The sequence below is a fragment of the Protopterus annectens genome, chromosome 9.part0, assembly GCF_019279795.1.
Source record: "Protopterus annectens isolate FY-2018-M chromosome 9.part0, PAN1.0, whole genome shotgun sequence".
In the NCBI taxonomy this organism is placed as follows: Eukaryota; Metazoa; Chordata; order Ceratodontiformes; family Protopteridae; genus Protopterus; species Protopterus annectens.
The window spans coordinates 14,883,416-14,899,823 of NC_056743.1; the positions used below are offsets into that span (position 1 = coordinate 14,883,416).

A 16,408-nucleotide genomic window follows, 5' to 3' on the forward strand; every position below is an offset into this window, starting at 1 on the left:
TCCTGATTAATATTTTTCTGTTACAAAAGCAATCATTGTAACACTTAAAAATGGTTTCCATTACATACTCATTTCTTTTAGAAGTTAATTTAGTTGGTGTGTGTGTTTTATACTTACTGGGATTAGGTTAATAATAATCTTATTAAGAATAATGTATGGGAGAATTTCCCTCATCCTGCTTTCTGTTCAAGAAGCTTTTCTATAACCAATTAATGGTTTATTTTAATATCTTCCTTACACATGCAAAAAGCTTCTTTACCCTTCCAAATTGTTCAGTCTGCGGCCACATTGTTAATGGTATTCTCCATTTCTTTTAGCAATGCCCGCCAGTTACTAACTTCTGGAATTTTATTAATGGTAGAATAAAATCTTTCAGGCTCACTAAAGAGAATTTCACCTGGTAGCAAGTCATTTTAAATTACTGGAATTTAAAAGTCAAGGTATTTAGTTACATGTGATCACTGCACTAGTTAAATTCTTTATTACTACCCAAATGACCCAGTTTGAAAGATATAATACTACTGCTTCTGTTAACGAGAGCTTTTACACTGTGTGGTAAATATAAAAACAATTTTCTGACTCGAAAGTCATTGGAATTGTCATATCAAATAATTTTATCATACTGGTAACTTACATTCATTATGAACCTGGCTAATTTAAGTAGAAAAGGAAGGATATTGACAATACTTTGAAAAGTGTTTCCTATAGATCAGTGTTACAAGTTATCTTAATTTTTTTTATTTTATTTTAATTGGTCTTCTAATAGTGGATATTATGGAGTATATCAGCACAATGAAAAGATTGTTGAAAAAAATATGTTTCAAGGATGCGAAAATACAGATAACCATGAAAGACAGCAAAGCCAAATGATGTGATAACTGAATTCCAGTGTGAAAGAGAGCAGAATAATTTGTCTTAGGTGGAGAAAAGAGTATACAAGGCAGCAAGTGTTAGCATCCACTAGTCAAAACACACACCTGGGATCATTTTCTTTTTTTGTATTTTGTGAGCTAGGCTGTCTATTTCGGCTGATACCCATTTTAGGGGGTGGGGTCAAGGAGCACTGTGTGTAAGTGACTTCCTCAGAGTCTTACTGCAGACAAATGGAGACTGACAAAATCCATCCTATGACTACAGAATAAAGCTTGTTAACAGAGCAAAAAGTTAATCCTCTGTGTTAAACCGCCACAGCCAGCAATGAAAATAGGACTTAGTCCACTGGACAGCCAAATCACCAAAACATATAAATAAAAATAATAAAAATAAAAACAAATTTTAAGCATGGGAAAATATGACAGCAGTTTGGCTAACACGTACAGAGCAATTTGATATTTTAGTGCCAATGCTTTTGTTTTATGCAGCTTGTAATAACCTAAATGTCATCAGAGAAAACTTCAGGAAAGCATGACAGCTACTAATACAAGGTCGAATCCTGACAAAGATGCATCTGCAGTAAGAAGTGGCAATTATTTGTTAAGTTTAATTGTTGATATGAAATCCAGATAAGCAGAACCATTTACTGCAGAGAGCTGAGGTGAAAACTGTCCAGATATAATATGATTTGGTAACAAAAGTCCATGAAATAAACAATTTCCACAAAAGCAGAATACAAATATATACATAAGAAGAAGACAGGGTTTTCTCAGAAGTAATTAGATGTGATCTGAAGAAAGTCATGCATACATGCTTATACAGTGTTAACCATAACTTCAATATGTCATTTATCACATTTGTCCTTAGCTAAGACAAGACTGACAAAGTAAAATGCATACAGTTACAGCAAACACATTTACAAGTTCATGGCACTGGTGAGTACCTGCAATGAATAGAAAAAGTATTAACAGTAAATGTGATACTCTACAAACAAAATAAATTCTAACACATCTAAGAAACATGCTCAATGGCAGAGGAGAATGTAAGCAATACATATCACAGCAACATATAACAGCTACAGCTTTGCAGTCAGGCCACAGTAACAACAGGTGTGAATATGGTACAGTCAGGGCCTAGAGATCATAGTAAGGTAACAAATATAACAGGAGAGAATATGGTACAGTCAGTGGCTGGAAATCAAACTACGGTAACAAATGTAAGAGGTGTAAATGTAGTACAGTCAGTGGCTGGAGATCAAATTACAGTAACAAATGTAACAGGTGTAAATATGGTACAGTTAGTGGCTGAAGATCAAATTATGGTAAGAAATATAACTGGAGAAAATATGGTACAGTCAGTGGCTGGAGATCAACTTATGGTAACAAATATAACAGGTGTAAACATGGTATAGTCAGTGGCTATAGATCATATCAGGACAACAAATATAACAGGTGTAAATATGGTATAGTCAGTGGCTACAGACCATATTAGGGCAACAAATATATCGGGTGTAAATATGGTATAGTCAGTGGCTAGAGATCATATTAGGGCAACAAATATAACAGGTGTAAATATGGTATAGTCCATATGTATTATGGTAACAAATATAACAGGAGAAAAATATGTTATAGTTAGTGGCTGGAGATCAAATTATAGTAACAAATATAGCAGATGTAAATATGGTATAGTCAGTGGCTACAGATCATATTACGGTAACAAATACAACAGGAGAAAATATGTTACAGTCAGTGGCTGGAGATCAAATTACGGTAACAAATAAAAAAGGTGTAAATGTAGTACAGTCAGTGGCTACAGATCAGATTATGGTAACAATTATAACAAGAGAAAAAAATGGCACAGTCAGTGACTGGACATACATAAACAAGAGAAAATACAGTACAGTCAGTGGATGGAGATGAAATTACAATAAAAAGTACAACAGGTATACATCGGGTGCAGTCAGTAGGTAAAAGTAGTAGATCATATTACAGTAAAAATGTATCAGGTGTAAGGACATCTGTTGTGGCAAGACAAAACAAGAAGTATGCTGAATTTTTTTTTTACTTTGAATAATGGCAAACTTCATACAGAGTGTCGAATGACAATTTATATGTGAAGATAAAAAATTGGATCTTACTTTGTACGTAAATGTTTTCCAATACGGACAAGAATATCATTAGTTGTGAGGTTTTTGTCCCAGGGAGGGTAAAAAATGCAGTGTGCGGCTGTTAACACCCACTGATCACTTAGGAGGCTAGCACCACACAGGAGCTCCTGCGGACTTTTTCGAAACAGCATCACCTGCCTGTGCAAAACAGAAATCAGTCAGTAACTATAGAAAGCAACATGCAAGACACTGCAGATCCTGAACTTCTATGAAGAAACATATTCAGCAGCCTAGGTGTTCAGCTTCTTGCAATACCTTCTGAGGTGTACAAATATCTAAATACTCTCTTCTTTAACCAAGGCAGTTGTAGCATGAACATTATGGCTGAAAGTAAGATCAATACAATGCAAGTTGTGCGCACAGTACATTTTATCACTGTAAATAAACAGTGGGCATGGTTCTCTAATCAGGGCCCTCTCTAATACTTTAATCTAATTGAAATACAGTCTGTGAAGATAGGGTGTCAGACAAGTTGTTCTTGTTTACTCATTCTGTTATTGGCTGAACTGGATCCAAACTGTTCATTCTTATTGTTTTAAGAGTGGCCTCACTTTCCTCAAGTTATTAAATGTCATGTTAGAGTTATGGCTCACCTACCTTTCAGTGTATCTTAGAAAACAGGAGAAGAATATGTACATACTTGATTCAAACAAACGGTGCTAACATGTAGACACCTATGACAGGAGATGTAATTGGACACTGAATGTTAACATGCAGATAAATATGACATGAGATGTAATTGGACACTGAATGTTAACATGCAAATAACTATGACAGGAGATGTAATTGGGCACTGAGTGTTAACATTCAGATAACTATGACAGGATATGTAATTGGACACTAAATGTTAAGCAAATAACTATGACAGGAAATGTAATTGGACACTGAATGTTAACATGCAAATAACAGTGACAGGAGATGTAATTGGATACTGAATGTTAACATGCAGATAAATATGACAGGAGATGTAATTGGACACTGAATGTTAACAAGCAAATAACTATGACAGGAAATGTGGGTGAAGGCTGATGATAAAGGATCATCCTAGCTGGCCGCCACATCTACTCCCTTACCAAAATAGCATGCTTCAACATTCTGAAGATATTAGAGGTACTCCCATCACCAAATAATCTTGCCCAACACTTGCAGCCTTCTCTTCAACTTCCACAGTATGAAGCCCATTAACTCCAGCTGCTGCAAGGGTTCCTATTGCTGTAATTCATCAAGTCCATCTTAACCTGCAGGAGAAGGACAATATGACAGATGTTCATAGGTTCATAGGTTCGTACTAGGCTATCTGCCCTAGGGCATTTATAAGCCTAGCCAGAGTGTGTGTGGCTTTCACCACCCCTTAGGATGAGAATACTACGCCCATTTAGGGTTTAGTTTACTGTGCCTCTGTCTAGTAGTGACACAGAGATGACCCCTGGGGTAAACCTACGATCTCCCATCCACTCATCAAGACTTCTCTTGAATAGAGTTAGTGAGGGGCTCTGCCTAACATGGACTGGGACTCTGTTCCAGAGTGTAGGGAGCCTCTGGGTTATGAATCTGTCCCTCCAGCACGTCCTATTTATTTCTGTGTTGAGGTTTAAGTCTCTTGCTCTTGTGGCTCTGATGGATTTGGATTTTTTGAGGTGAAGCATGTCCATTAATTCCGGATTGGACATGGCCTTGTACGTTAGGCACAGGTCACCTCTGAGTAGGCGGTATGCGACTGAATAGAGCTGGAGTTTTTTCAGTCGGGCAGCATATGACATATGTTTAAGACCCTTTATCCTCTTGGTGAGGAACTTTTGGGGTCTTTCCAACTGCTGCATGTGTCGGGTAAGATACATCCCAAATGGGGCACTGTACTCAATCATTGGCCTAATAAGAGATGAGTACAGGGGCACAATGACCTCTCTTGATCTAGATGTGAAACCCTTCATGATAAGGTGGGCAACATAGAAGGTCTTCCTAACCACTTTGGCAATGTGAGTGTCAAATGAGAGGTTACTGTCAACCTGGGTCCCTAGGTCCCTGATTACCTCTTCCAGATTAATGGATTACCACCTATGTGGTAATTTGTGGGTACCTTGTTTTTCCCAAAGGGTATGACTATACATTTTTTGGTGTTAAGCTTAAGGCCATGGCTCTGGCACCAATTATCCGTTTCTATGAGTCCTCTCTGAAGGATGTTTGTTTCCGCTGGAGTATCAATTATGGCACCCAGTTTGCAGTCATCTGCGAACTTTGTCAGCCACAATCCTCCTATGTTTGCCTGTACCTCGGAAAAATAAATGCCAAACAAGAGGGGTCCCAGAACTGAGCCCTGTGGGACACCACTTGTGACTGGCTTAGAGTCTGACATAGCTCCAGCAACTCTGACGCTGTGGGTTCTGTCCTTGAGCCAGTTTGCAACCCATCTCGTGACATATGGGTTTACATTTAAGCTGGTGAGTTTGTCTATGATGCCCGAGTGTGGTATTGTGTCAAAGGCTTTTGCAAGGTCAAGGTAAGCTGTGTGAACTGCCTTACCTTCATCAATGGCCTTAGTGACGGTTTCAAAAAAGTCGACCAAGTTCAAAAGGCAGGATCTGCCCTTGACAAAGCCAAATTGGGTAGGATCCATTGTCTGTAGGTCCCCAATGTCTTTGTTTATGAGTTCCATAATGATCCTCTCCATAGCTTTGCAGACCAGGCTCATCAAGCTTATAGGGCGGTAATTTCCAGGGTCCGTAGAAGCACCGCCTTTGTGAAGTGGGACCACTGTTGCCGTACGCCACTCTTTGGGTACGTATCCTGTAGTAAGGCTAAGATTAAACAGCAGCCTTATGTTTGGGTTTAGTTCCTCTTGGAGTTCATGTAGCACACAGCCCGGGACACCGTCCGGTCCCATTGATGCTGTGTTTTTAGCTTTAGAGAGGGCAGCTCTCACCTGGGCATCTGAGAAGTTAGGGAGGCTACACTCTGCTGGGATAGTTATTTCTCCTTTTGGGGGGGAGGGGGAGGAGAAATTTGCACTGAACCTATCTCCCAGAACGTTGGCAATGTCAGTGGGTTCAGTGTATTTATTGTCATTTTGGACTAACTCTGAGCATATCTGGGAGTTTCCACCCAGGTTTCTAACATAGCTAAAGAAGGCCTTGTGATTGTCTTTTGTGATTGTTCTCTCAAAGTTGGCCTTGGATGATTTTATGAGTGATCGTAGTTTTTTGCTAGTACTGATCAGAGATGCCTTCCCATTTAGGGATTTTGCTCTGTCATGTAGTAGCTTCCTCCTTTTGTTGTAAAGTTTGTTTATGGCTGGGGTCCACCAGACCGGGCGCCTGCCTTTGGGGGAATGAGTCTTGGTTTTATTTGGGATTGCATGATCCATGCATTCTTGAAGGTGCCCGTAGAAGGCATTTGTAAAGGATTCAGCAGTGTGGGTTGTGGTTTCCACTGGCCCAGGGACCTTGAAGGATACCACTTCAGTCTTAAGAAGTGTGAAGTTTGCTTTTGAGAAGTTCTTCACTGTGGTTTTTTGCAGGGGTGGGGCGGGATGTGGATTTCCAGTGAGATTAATTTATGGTCTGATCTTACCAATGAGGGATATACTTCTGGTGTGGAGCATTTTGTCCCCATGTTTGTGATGATCAGGTCTAGTATATTGTCTCCTCTTGTGGGAATGGTGACTAGTTGTTCCATCGCATTTGAGTTTATGAATTCTAGGAACCTTTGGGCTAGGGTGTTTGGGCTTGAGTAATGTTCCCAGTCTATGTTTGGGTAGTTGAAGTCTCCCAATATGATGGTATTTGGAGAAACATTCATACTCTCCAGTGTCTTCAGGAAGGCTGTGTGGGTTTCCTGAGTTTGAGAGGGTGGTCTGTAGCATGCTACAAATTGTAAGGCAGTTTTGCCTATGGTTAGTTGCACCTGGATGGTCTCCGATGCTTCGTGCGTTGCCACTAACCTGGAGGTGTGGGTATCTTTGATGAATATGGATACTCCCCCTCCTTTTGTTTTTCGGTCCAAGTTTTGGGGCTGGAAAGCATGATATGAGGTAAAACCTGATAGTGCTGGGGTGCTCTCAGGAGCCTTGAACCAGGTTTCAGTCACTGCACAGACATTGATGTTCTCCATACTGAAAAGGGCTTCGAGGGCGTGCATCTTGAGGTTTAGACTTCTGGCATTGAGCAGCGGGCTTTATAGCAGGGGGTTGAAAAGAGCCAGGAATTGACCCAAAATGGCCAATAAACTACAAGTTGCTGGGCTGGAACCAATCCTCTAGGGACAAATAGGTTGCTCAGTGCTCCCCACTCCCACTGGTGAACAAAGAAGCTTCCTCTTATCCAAATAAGGATATGGATAGCACAGGAACTAAGACAAAGCCCAGAGATCAGCAAAATCTGAAGACTGGACTATTCTAGTTCAGAATAGCGGAAAAACAAGGATATTTTTTTTTTCTTTTTTTTTTACAGAGAAAGGGGAAAAAGATACAGTAACAAACAGTAAATGCTATAAAATGGCTAGCGCACTTGAGTGTGTTAGCCTAACAATTAAATTAAACAAAAATAACTTTTTAAAGTGCTAACAGTATAAATTCAACACAAGTACAGTAAAAACAATATGCAGAGCTGGTTTTTAAGCGAAATGCAGTAGAGATGCAGTAATTTAAGCGAAAGCCAGAAAAAATACTTATAAATCCAGGAAAGTCACTCTTTCACTCTCTGCTGCTTGTAGAACTCTGCAGGACACCACGAGGAGCTGTGTTGAGTCTTTTACAAGTGAAAAAGCGTGCAAAAGCGGGCTTTATAGCAGGGGGTTGAAAAGAGCCAGGAATTGACCCAAAATGGCCAATAAACTACAAGTTGCTGGGCTGGAACCAATCCTCTAGGGACAAATAGGTTGCTCAGTGCTCCCCACTCCCACTGGTGAACAAAGAAGCTTCCTCTTATCCAAATAAGGATATGGATAGCACAGGAACTAAGACAAAGCCCAGAGATCAGCAAAATCTGAAGACTGGACTATTCTAGTTCAGAAAATCAGGAAAACAAGGATATTTTTTTTTCTTTTTCTTTTTCTTGTGATTCCTTCTCAGCACTCAGATGGTCCACACATAGATGGATCAGTAGTATTCACCGGCACTGTTTAACTGTGGCATAATCTGAGTCTCTGTTAACCTAATTCTGTACCTTTAGCATGGGTGAGTTCTGTCTCCTCTAATTGTTGCTCTGAGGCAAACATCTTCCTTCTACAATCCGTTATACAATTCATATCAACAGTCATGCACCCTTTAAAGGAAAACTCCACCCTCTCCTACAGTTTACCTCAATTCATATGGTGCTTTTCTCCATACAGTATGGTTCCAGTATTGTGTAGGTACCAGACACATGCTTGTAATTTTTAAAACTTACATTTCCTTGCCTTGGAATCAAAGGAAGGGAAAGACTGCCTACTTTATTTAAGCTTAACTTCTCACATACTTTTGCAGAGGAATTTGTCACCACCTGCACGACATACCGTAGATACACATAAATCTGCAGTTTACACCGTCAGGTACTTCTGACAGTCTTAGATGGGCAATTAATCTTGCTAACATCAGGATCATGGCAGTTGCTGTAAAAAAGACAGAAGGCTGTGGATTTACTGCAAACAGGAGGAGACTTTAACACTCCCCTATCATAGCAAAACAAAGCAGTTAGATGAGTTATGGGTTTAAAGGCAGTTGTCACCTCTTCTGACAAATGTACATAAGCAGATAAACATTACTGAAATGCTAAGCTTTAAATCTTGGCTATTTATAATAGTTTATGTGTTAAGATAATTTCAAAATTTCCCCCGTTGTACAGGAACCAATAAAGGCTGTCCCACAATCATAGTAACCAGAATAATAGTAGTAGTAGTAGTATCGAACAACTCTGCAATCCACAGGTAGTTCAAAACACATGCAAAGTTTATTAGCGATACAAATGAAGTTAAAATTCCGCTTTAGCGATACAAGTAGAGTTAAAATTCGCTTTCATTTCCAATGCAGGAAATGTCATCAGAATAAACTACCACTTTTCTTGTCTAACATTTTATACCATTTGATTTAATTACGTTCAATTTGAACCCGTTAATCAGAGAGCAGCATTTTAAAGAAACAGACCACTGTGATTTTATACATATCATTACGTTTAACAAATGTCATGGAGACTTAAAAAACAACAGTAAATAGCACTGATGGTTCCATTAAATAAATAAATAAATAAATAATTAGTACTCGTAAGTATAAATATGTATAGTGAATATTAAATAAGTAATTGAAACATCTGATAATTATAATAAATACAATTAAGTATATTTAATATCATAATATAATGATGTAAAAATATATATTAAAAATAATAAATCACAATAAAATTAATAATCTCAATAAAATTATATGAATATTGATTGAAAAACATGAGCACCAGTATATAAACCCTTATAGAATTAGGACTATATATATATATATATATATATATATATATATATATATATATATATATATATATATGGATCTACCTGACATGGTCGACAGTTCATATAATCGACACTCATTTGGTAGACAGTTCATTTGGTCGACAAGCTGATTTGCCCCCTTCCCCAATGTTGTGCAACCCTGGAGTTGATATATATAGTTAGGGGGTGTGGGCAAAGCCCCACCTAAAATGCTTGTCGATCAAATGAACTGTCGACCAAATAAGCTGTCGACCATATGAACTGTCAACCATGTCAGGTAGATCCATATGTATATATATATATATATATATATATATATATATATATATATATATATATACAGTATAACTCCATTTAGGTAAAAAACATACATGTGCTCAGTATAAAATGTAAAAAAAAAAAATATATATATATATATATATATATATATATATATATATATATATATGTATATATATAAAATAATAATAACTAAGTCCAAAACTGTATATGATGTTGTGCAAATGGTCAGATTGGATAAATAGACAAAAATAATTGGTAATGAAGTATTGAATGAAATTCAAGTGTTATTAATTTTCATTCATAAGTATGATTCTTGTTATGTTATATTTTTTATTTTTTATTCTTATTTTTAATTTGTTTTATTTTATTTGCCCTTAATTTTAGGGCAGGTAAAAGAGACACATGGTCATTCATCCCTGGGGGTGTATTGGAATCCAGTCTCAGTTGCCAAATTAATTCTCTGTAACTGAGCTGATTCTCCCAATCCCCCCCTCTCTGTTGTTCCTAGGTATTGTTTCCAAAATCCAAAACATAAAATTAGCTTCCTTACAAAAAAGTGTATGTCGATAAAGGGCATTGGTTTCCTTCTTCCTATTAACATCATACATATGTTCATAAGCTTTAAATCTTGGCTATTTATAATAGTGTATGTGTTAAGATAACTTAATGCAGCATCAAAGATTTCTGTGACATTTAGAGAAAAGCCAGAAAATATTTTCTTCTTGTGAAGTATCAACACATTTGCCACTTTTAAGCCCTCCTCTTCCCACAAAGGACAGAACTGCAGAGGGGGGGGGGTGTGAGGGGTAGACCTCCACCTTGTTTGGTTTTATATTATATTTCACCGAAAGCTTCAAAACAATACATTTTAAACCACAGACATACACACTTACAACACCAATGACTAACTCTTTCCAGAAGACAATATATACCCTAACTAAGTAGCAGTCTATGCATCCTACGCTCCCCACACCCCCTATCTATATATACTAACTTCAGGATCACACTACAGTGGGGGAAAGGGCATATATCTTTTAGTTGCCTTACAGTACTCTACACAGTGCCAGTATTTCACTTCAGTGAAATGAGATTCTGTGAAATTAGTTTTCAGCAATTTGATTTTTCAGCGATTTGGTCAGGGTGAATTTAAATTCAGTGAAATGAGCTTTCAATGAAACAAAGTAGAGCCATATATACACACATATGTAAAAATAATGCAAATCAAACATCTTTTAACAGGCAAGACATACAAAGCAGAACCAGTCCTGACCACTTTCGTTCTTTATTTGTAGCAAGAACTTCTTCAGAAAAGCTTTGTAATGAAACATATGCAATGATAAGGTCAATATATACTGTTTTTGGTATAATATAAACCATCAGTAAGAAAGTTTTGTGTTCTTGCTATAAAAGAAAATACAAACTGCTACCTATGCGTGAATATAATCAAGGGTAATAAAAGTACAGTCAATCAAGCAGGTGAAGACAAAATTCACACAAACCCTAAACAAGCAAGTAAAATAGAGATCAAAGGCAGGAAAGTAGCTAAGAGGTCACCTAAGCCAGCGTAGTGCACATTTAATATTGTGTTAACATTTAGAAGTAACTGCCACTTCAGGTCATGCACTTCTAATAAGATGTCCCATAGAAAACATCAACCTGTTCTAACACTATGAATTTAAATTTTCTGAACCCTGTACAGTACAAACTGTGCTTACCTAATGCGTTTTTCAAGTGTTTGTTGCGGACAGCTCCACAATGTTCTTTCATTCTGTTGGAAAGTTTCCGAGAAGTTTCACCAATGCAGAAACTACTGAAACTACTAAAAGTGTCACATATTCCTGCATAAACAACATTTGAGCTATGGCAATCACAATATCTGTAGTGAATAATTGTAAAATTACAATGTTGGAAAACAAAGTCTGCACCTTTGTGAAAGCAATTGCAAATGGTACAAGAGCCGCAGGGAAACATGCTTGGTGTTTTATAGGCATTTACTGTTTTGTTCAAGCAAAACAGGTTTATCTGAATGTTCAAAAGAAATGCACAGGAACTTTGTTCTTCTGTGAGATAAAGCAGGTACATCTCCCAGAACTACTGCGATATCCTTGCTGCTATGATAATTCCTCAGTTCCTGCAAATAATGTCTTGTATTGGTTTAAAGTCCAAACAAATAGGAAGTGGGAAGCTAAGGGTATGTTCCAAGCTGCTGGCTTTATAGGTTATGGTGGGGGGGGGGGTTGTTTCATAGTATTATTGTGATTGGGTGTTTGAGGGGTTCGGTCCAAAATTGCTTGTTGGTTGGATGTTTTCAGTAAACCAAGCGTAAGTACTGGTCTGAATTTTGTCTTCCGTGATTCATTAACTTCAGTGAAAATTCTATCAAGTAGATGCTTACGGTAATTTCTATTCATAAACAAGCTATTCAGGAACTGGCTCTTTGTAGAAATTATCCTCACTGCTAATAATGTGGGAATATCTAATGAACTGTTCCCTTGCAATATTTCTCTTCATGAAAAGTAGATACTGACTGTTGAAATCCAAACAATTTTTACAGTATGTCTTCTTCCAGAAAATAATGGAATGTCAAAACAATGAGTTAGTGTCAAGAGTGATTTCCCCATCCAAGAAGTGTACTACGGAGCCACAGCCTGAGATTTTGAAATTCAGAAACGGAATGCTGTGGGATAGGGAGTGAATGATAGAGTCTAGGTCTTGCTGTGAACTTTGCTACGCAAAAAAATATATCATCAATTTAACATCTGCATAGTCTGGTATGTTGAAACTCAGGTAGATGAACAAGTGTGTTTGTTTCCCATGCAGTGAGAACAAAACTGGCATATGCAACGGCCATTTTTGAGCCCACAACCACTCCCTTTATCTGCTGATAAATAACTCCATTAAAGTAGAAAAAGTTACCCTGAAGCACCTTAGAAATCAAAGTGCAAACAGTGTCAATCCTATCAGTGGGAAAAGCAGACTGTTTAACCAGAAGTGATCTTAAATATCACAGTCTCTCAGTATGTGGAATGTTTGTACAGAGGGATTGAATATCTAGCGTTAACTAACATCCTATCAGCTGTAGCAGGCTGATGAAGAAATAGATAATTTAAAAATGCCCAGGAGTCCTTTAATGGTGTGGTATGGACTATCAGGTTCAAAAGGGAATCAATGAACTCAGAAATATTTTCCATTTAGTCCTTTTGTTAGGCACAATGTGTGTAAACAGAGCATCAGTGGCATCCTTATGCACTTTCGGAATACGGGAAAACTTCTCGAGACTAGGGAAAGGCACAAACAAATTGAAAATCATCAAAAGCAATCAAACGGTCACTTTCCATTGTTTTAAGCAGTTTATCGATGCTAGCAAAGTTACATGAGACTGTTTTAAGGTCCACAACTTTGTAGCACTCATTATTAACGAGGTCTGCCTCACGTTTACTGAAGTAAAGAGCTTGTTTCATAACGACAATACCAGTTCCCTTATCTGCCCTCATAATGTGCAGACATTTATTCTCAAGTAACAAGCTTGTTTCATCAGGACAATACCAGTTCCCTTATCTGCCCTCATAATGTGCAGACTTTTATTCTCGGAAGTAAAGAGCTTGTTTCATCGGGACAATACCAATTCCCTTATCTGCCCTCATAATGTGCAGACTTTTATTCTTGAAGTAACGAGCTTGTTTCATCAGGACAGTACCGGTTCCCTTATCTGCCCTCATAATGTGCAGACTTTCATTGTCAAAGTAACAAGCTTGTTTCATCAGGACAATACCAGTTTACCAGTTCCCTTATCTGCCCTCGTAATGTGGAGACTTTTATTCTCGAAGTAACAAGCTTGTTTCATCAAGGCAATACCAGTTCCCTTATCTGCCCTCATAATGTGCAGACTTTTATTCTCGAAGTAACAAGCTTGTTTCATCAGGACAATACCAGTTCCCTTATCTGCCCTCGTAATGTGCAGACTTTTATTCTCAAAGTAACAAGCTTGTTTCATCAGGACAATACCAGTTCCCTTATCTGCCCTCGTAATGTGCAGACTTTTATTCTCAAAGTAACAAGCTTGTTTCATCAGGACAGTACCAATTCCCTTATCTGCCCTCATAATGTGCAGACTTTTATTGTTATTCTTGAAGTAACGAGGTTGTTTCATCAGGAAAGTACCAATTTCCTCATCTGCCCTCATAATATGCAGACTTTTATTCTCAAAGTAACAAGCTTGTTTCATCAGGACAGTACCAGTTCCCTTATCTGCCCTCATAATGTGCAGACTTTTATTCTCGAAGTAACGAGCTTGTTTCATCAAGGCAATACCAGTTCCCTTATCTGCCCTCATAATGTGCAGACTTTTATTCTCGAAGTAACAAGCTTGTTTCATCAGGACAATACCAGTTCCCTTATCTGCCCTCGTAATGTGCAGACTTTTATTCTCAAAGTAACAAGCTTGTTTCATCAGGACAGTACCAATTCCCTTATCTGCCCTCATAATGTGCAGACTTTTATTGTTATTCTTGAAGTAACGAGGTTGTTTCATCAGGAAAGTACCAATTTCCTCATCTGCCCTCATAATATGCAGACTTTTATTCTCGAAGTAACAAGCTTGTTTCATCAGGACAGTACCAGTTCCCTAATCTGCCCTCATAATGTGCAGACTTTTACTGTTATTCTTGAAGTAATGAGGTTGTTTCATCAGGAAAGTACCAATTTCCTCATCTGCCCTCATAATATGCAGACTTTTACTCTTGAAGTAACAAGCTTGTTTCATCAGGACAATACCAGTTCCTTTATCTGCCCTCATAATGTGCAGACTTTTATTCTCGAAGTAACAAGCTTGTTTCATCAGGACAATACCAGTTCCCTTATCTGCCGTCATAATGTGCAGACTTTTATTCTCGAAGTAACCAGCATGTTTCCTCAGGACAATACCAGTTCCCTTATCTGCCCTCATAATGTGCAGACTTTTATTCTCGAAGTAACAAGCTTGTTTCATCAGGACAGTACCAGTTCACTTATCTGCCCTCATAATGTGCAGACTTTTATTCTCAAAGTAACAAGCTTGTTTCATCAGGACAGTACCAGTTCACTTATCTGCCCTCATAATGTGCAGACTTTTATTCTCGAAGTAATAAGCTTGTTTCATCAGGACAATACCAGTTCCCTTATCTGCCATCATAATGTGCAGACTTTTATTCTCGAAGTAACCAGCATGTTTCCTCAGGACAATACCAGTTCCCTTATCTGCCCTCATAATGTGCAGACTTTTATTCTCGAAGTAACAAGCTTGTTTCATCAGGACAGTACCAGTTCACTTATCTGCCCTCATAATGTGCAGACTTTTATTCTCGAAGTAGCAAGCTTGTTTCATCAGGACAATACCAGTTCCCTTATCTGCCTTCATAATGTGCAGACTTTTATTCTCGGAAGTAAAGAGCTTGTTTCATCAGGACAATACCAGTTCCCTTATCTGCCCTCATAATGTGCAGACTTTTATTCTCGAAGTAACAAGCTTGTTTCATCAGGACAATACCAGTTCACTTACCTGCCCTCATAATGTGCAGACTTTTATTCTCGGAAGTAACAAGCTTGTTTCATCAGGACAATAACAGTTCCCTTATCTGCCGTCATAATGTGCAGACTTTTATTCTCGAAGTAACAAGCTTGTTTCATCAGGACAATACCAGTTCCCTTATCTGCCCTCATAATGTGCAGACTTTTATTCTCGAAGTAACAAGCTTGTTTCATCAGGACAATACCAGTTCCCTTATCTGCCCTCATAATGTGCAGACTTTTATTCTCAAAGTAACAAGCTTGTTTCATCAGGACAATACCAGTTCCCTTATCTGCCCTCGTAATGTGCAGACTTTTATTCTCGAAGTAACAAGCTTGTTTCATTAAGACAATACCAGTTCCCTTATCTGCCCTTATAATGTGCAGACTTTTATACTTTTATTCTCAAAGTAACAAGCTTGTTTCATCCAGACAGTGCCAGTTCCCTTATCTGGCCTCGTAATGTGCAGACTTTTATTCTTATTCTTGAAGTAATGAGGTTGTTTCATCAGGAAAGAACCTGTTCCCTTATCTGCCCTCATAATATGCAGACTTTTATTCCCGAAGTAACAAGCTTGTTTCATCAGGACAATACCAGTTCCCTTATCTGCCGTCATAATGTGCAGACTTTTATTGTCAAAGTAACAAGCTTGTTTCATCAGGACAATACCAGTTCCCTTATCTGCCCTCTTAATTTGCAGACTTTTATTCTCAAAGTAACCAGCTTGTCTCCTCAGGATAGTACCAGTTCCTTTATCTGCCCTCATAATGTGCAGACTTTTATTCTTGAAGTAACGAGATTGTTTCATCAGGACAATACCAGTTCCCTTATCTGCCGTCATAATGTGCAGACTTTTATTATCAAAGTAACAAGCTTGTTTCATCAGGACAATACAAGTTCCTTTATCTACCCTAATAATGTGCAGACTTTTATTCTCGAAGTAACAAGCTTGTTTCATCAGGACAATACCAGTTCCCTTATCTGCCCTCATAATGTGCAGACTTTTATTCTCGAAGTAACAAGCTTGTTTCATCAGGACAATACCAGTTCCCTTATCTGCCCTCATAATGTGCAGACTTTTATTGTTATTC

At 38.0% G+C, this 16,408-nt stretch overlaps 1 protein-coding gene across 1 annotated transcript in view; it reads right to left on the bottom strand.

The window, feature by feature from the left end:
- The window catches only part of F2 (coagulation factor II, thrombin), a 1,266,023-nt gene that overhangs the window by 433,627 nt on the left and 815,988 nt on the right, over window positions 1-16,408 (bottom strand). Inside the window, exon 10 of the mRNA XM_044082527.1 lies at window positions 3,011-3,178. Coding sequence (XP_043938462.1) covers window positions 3,011-3,178 — 168 coding nt within the window. The remainder of the gene's footprint in view (window positions 1-3,010; window positions 3,179-16,408) is intronic.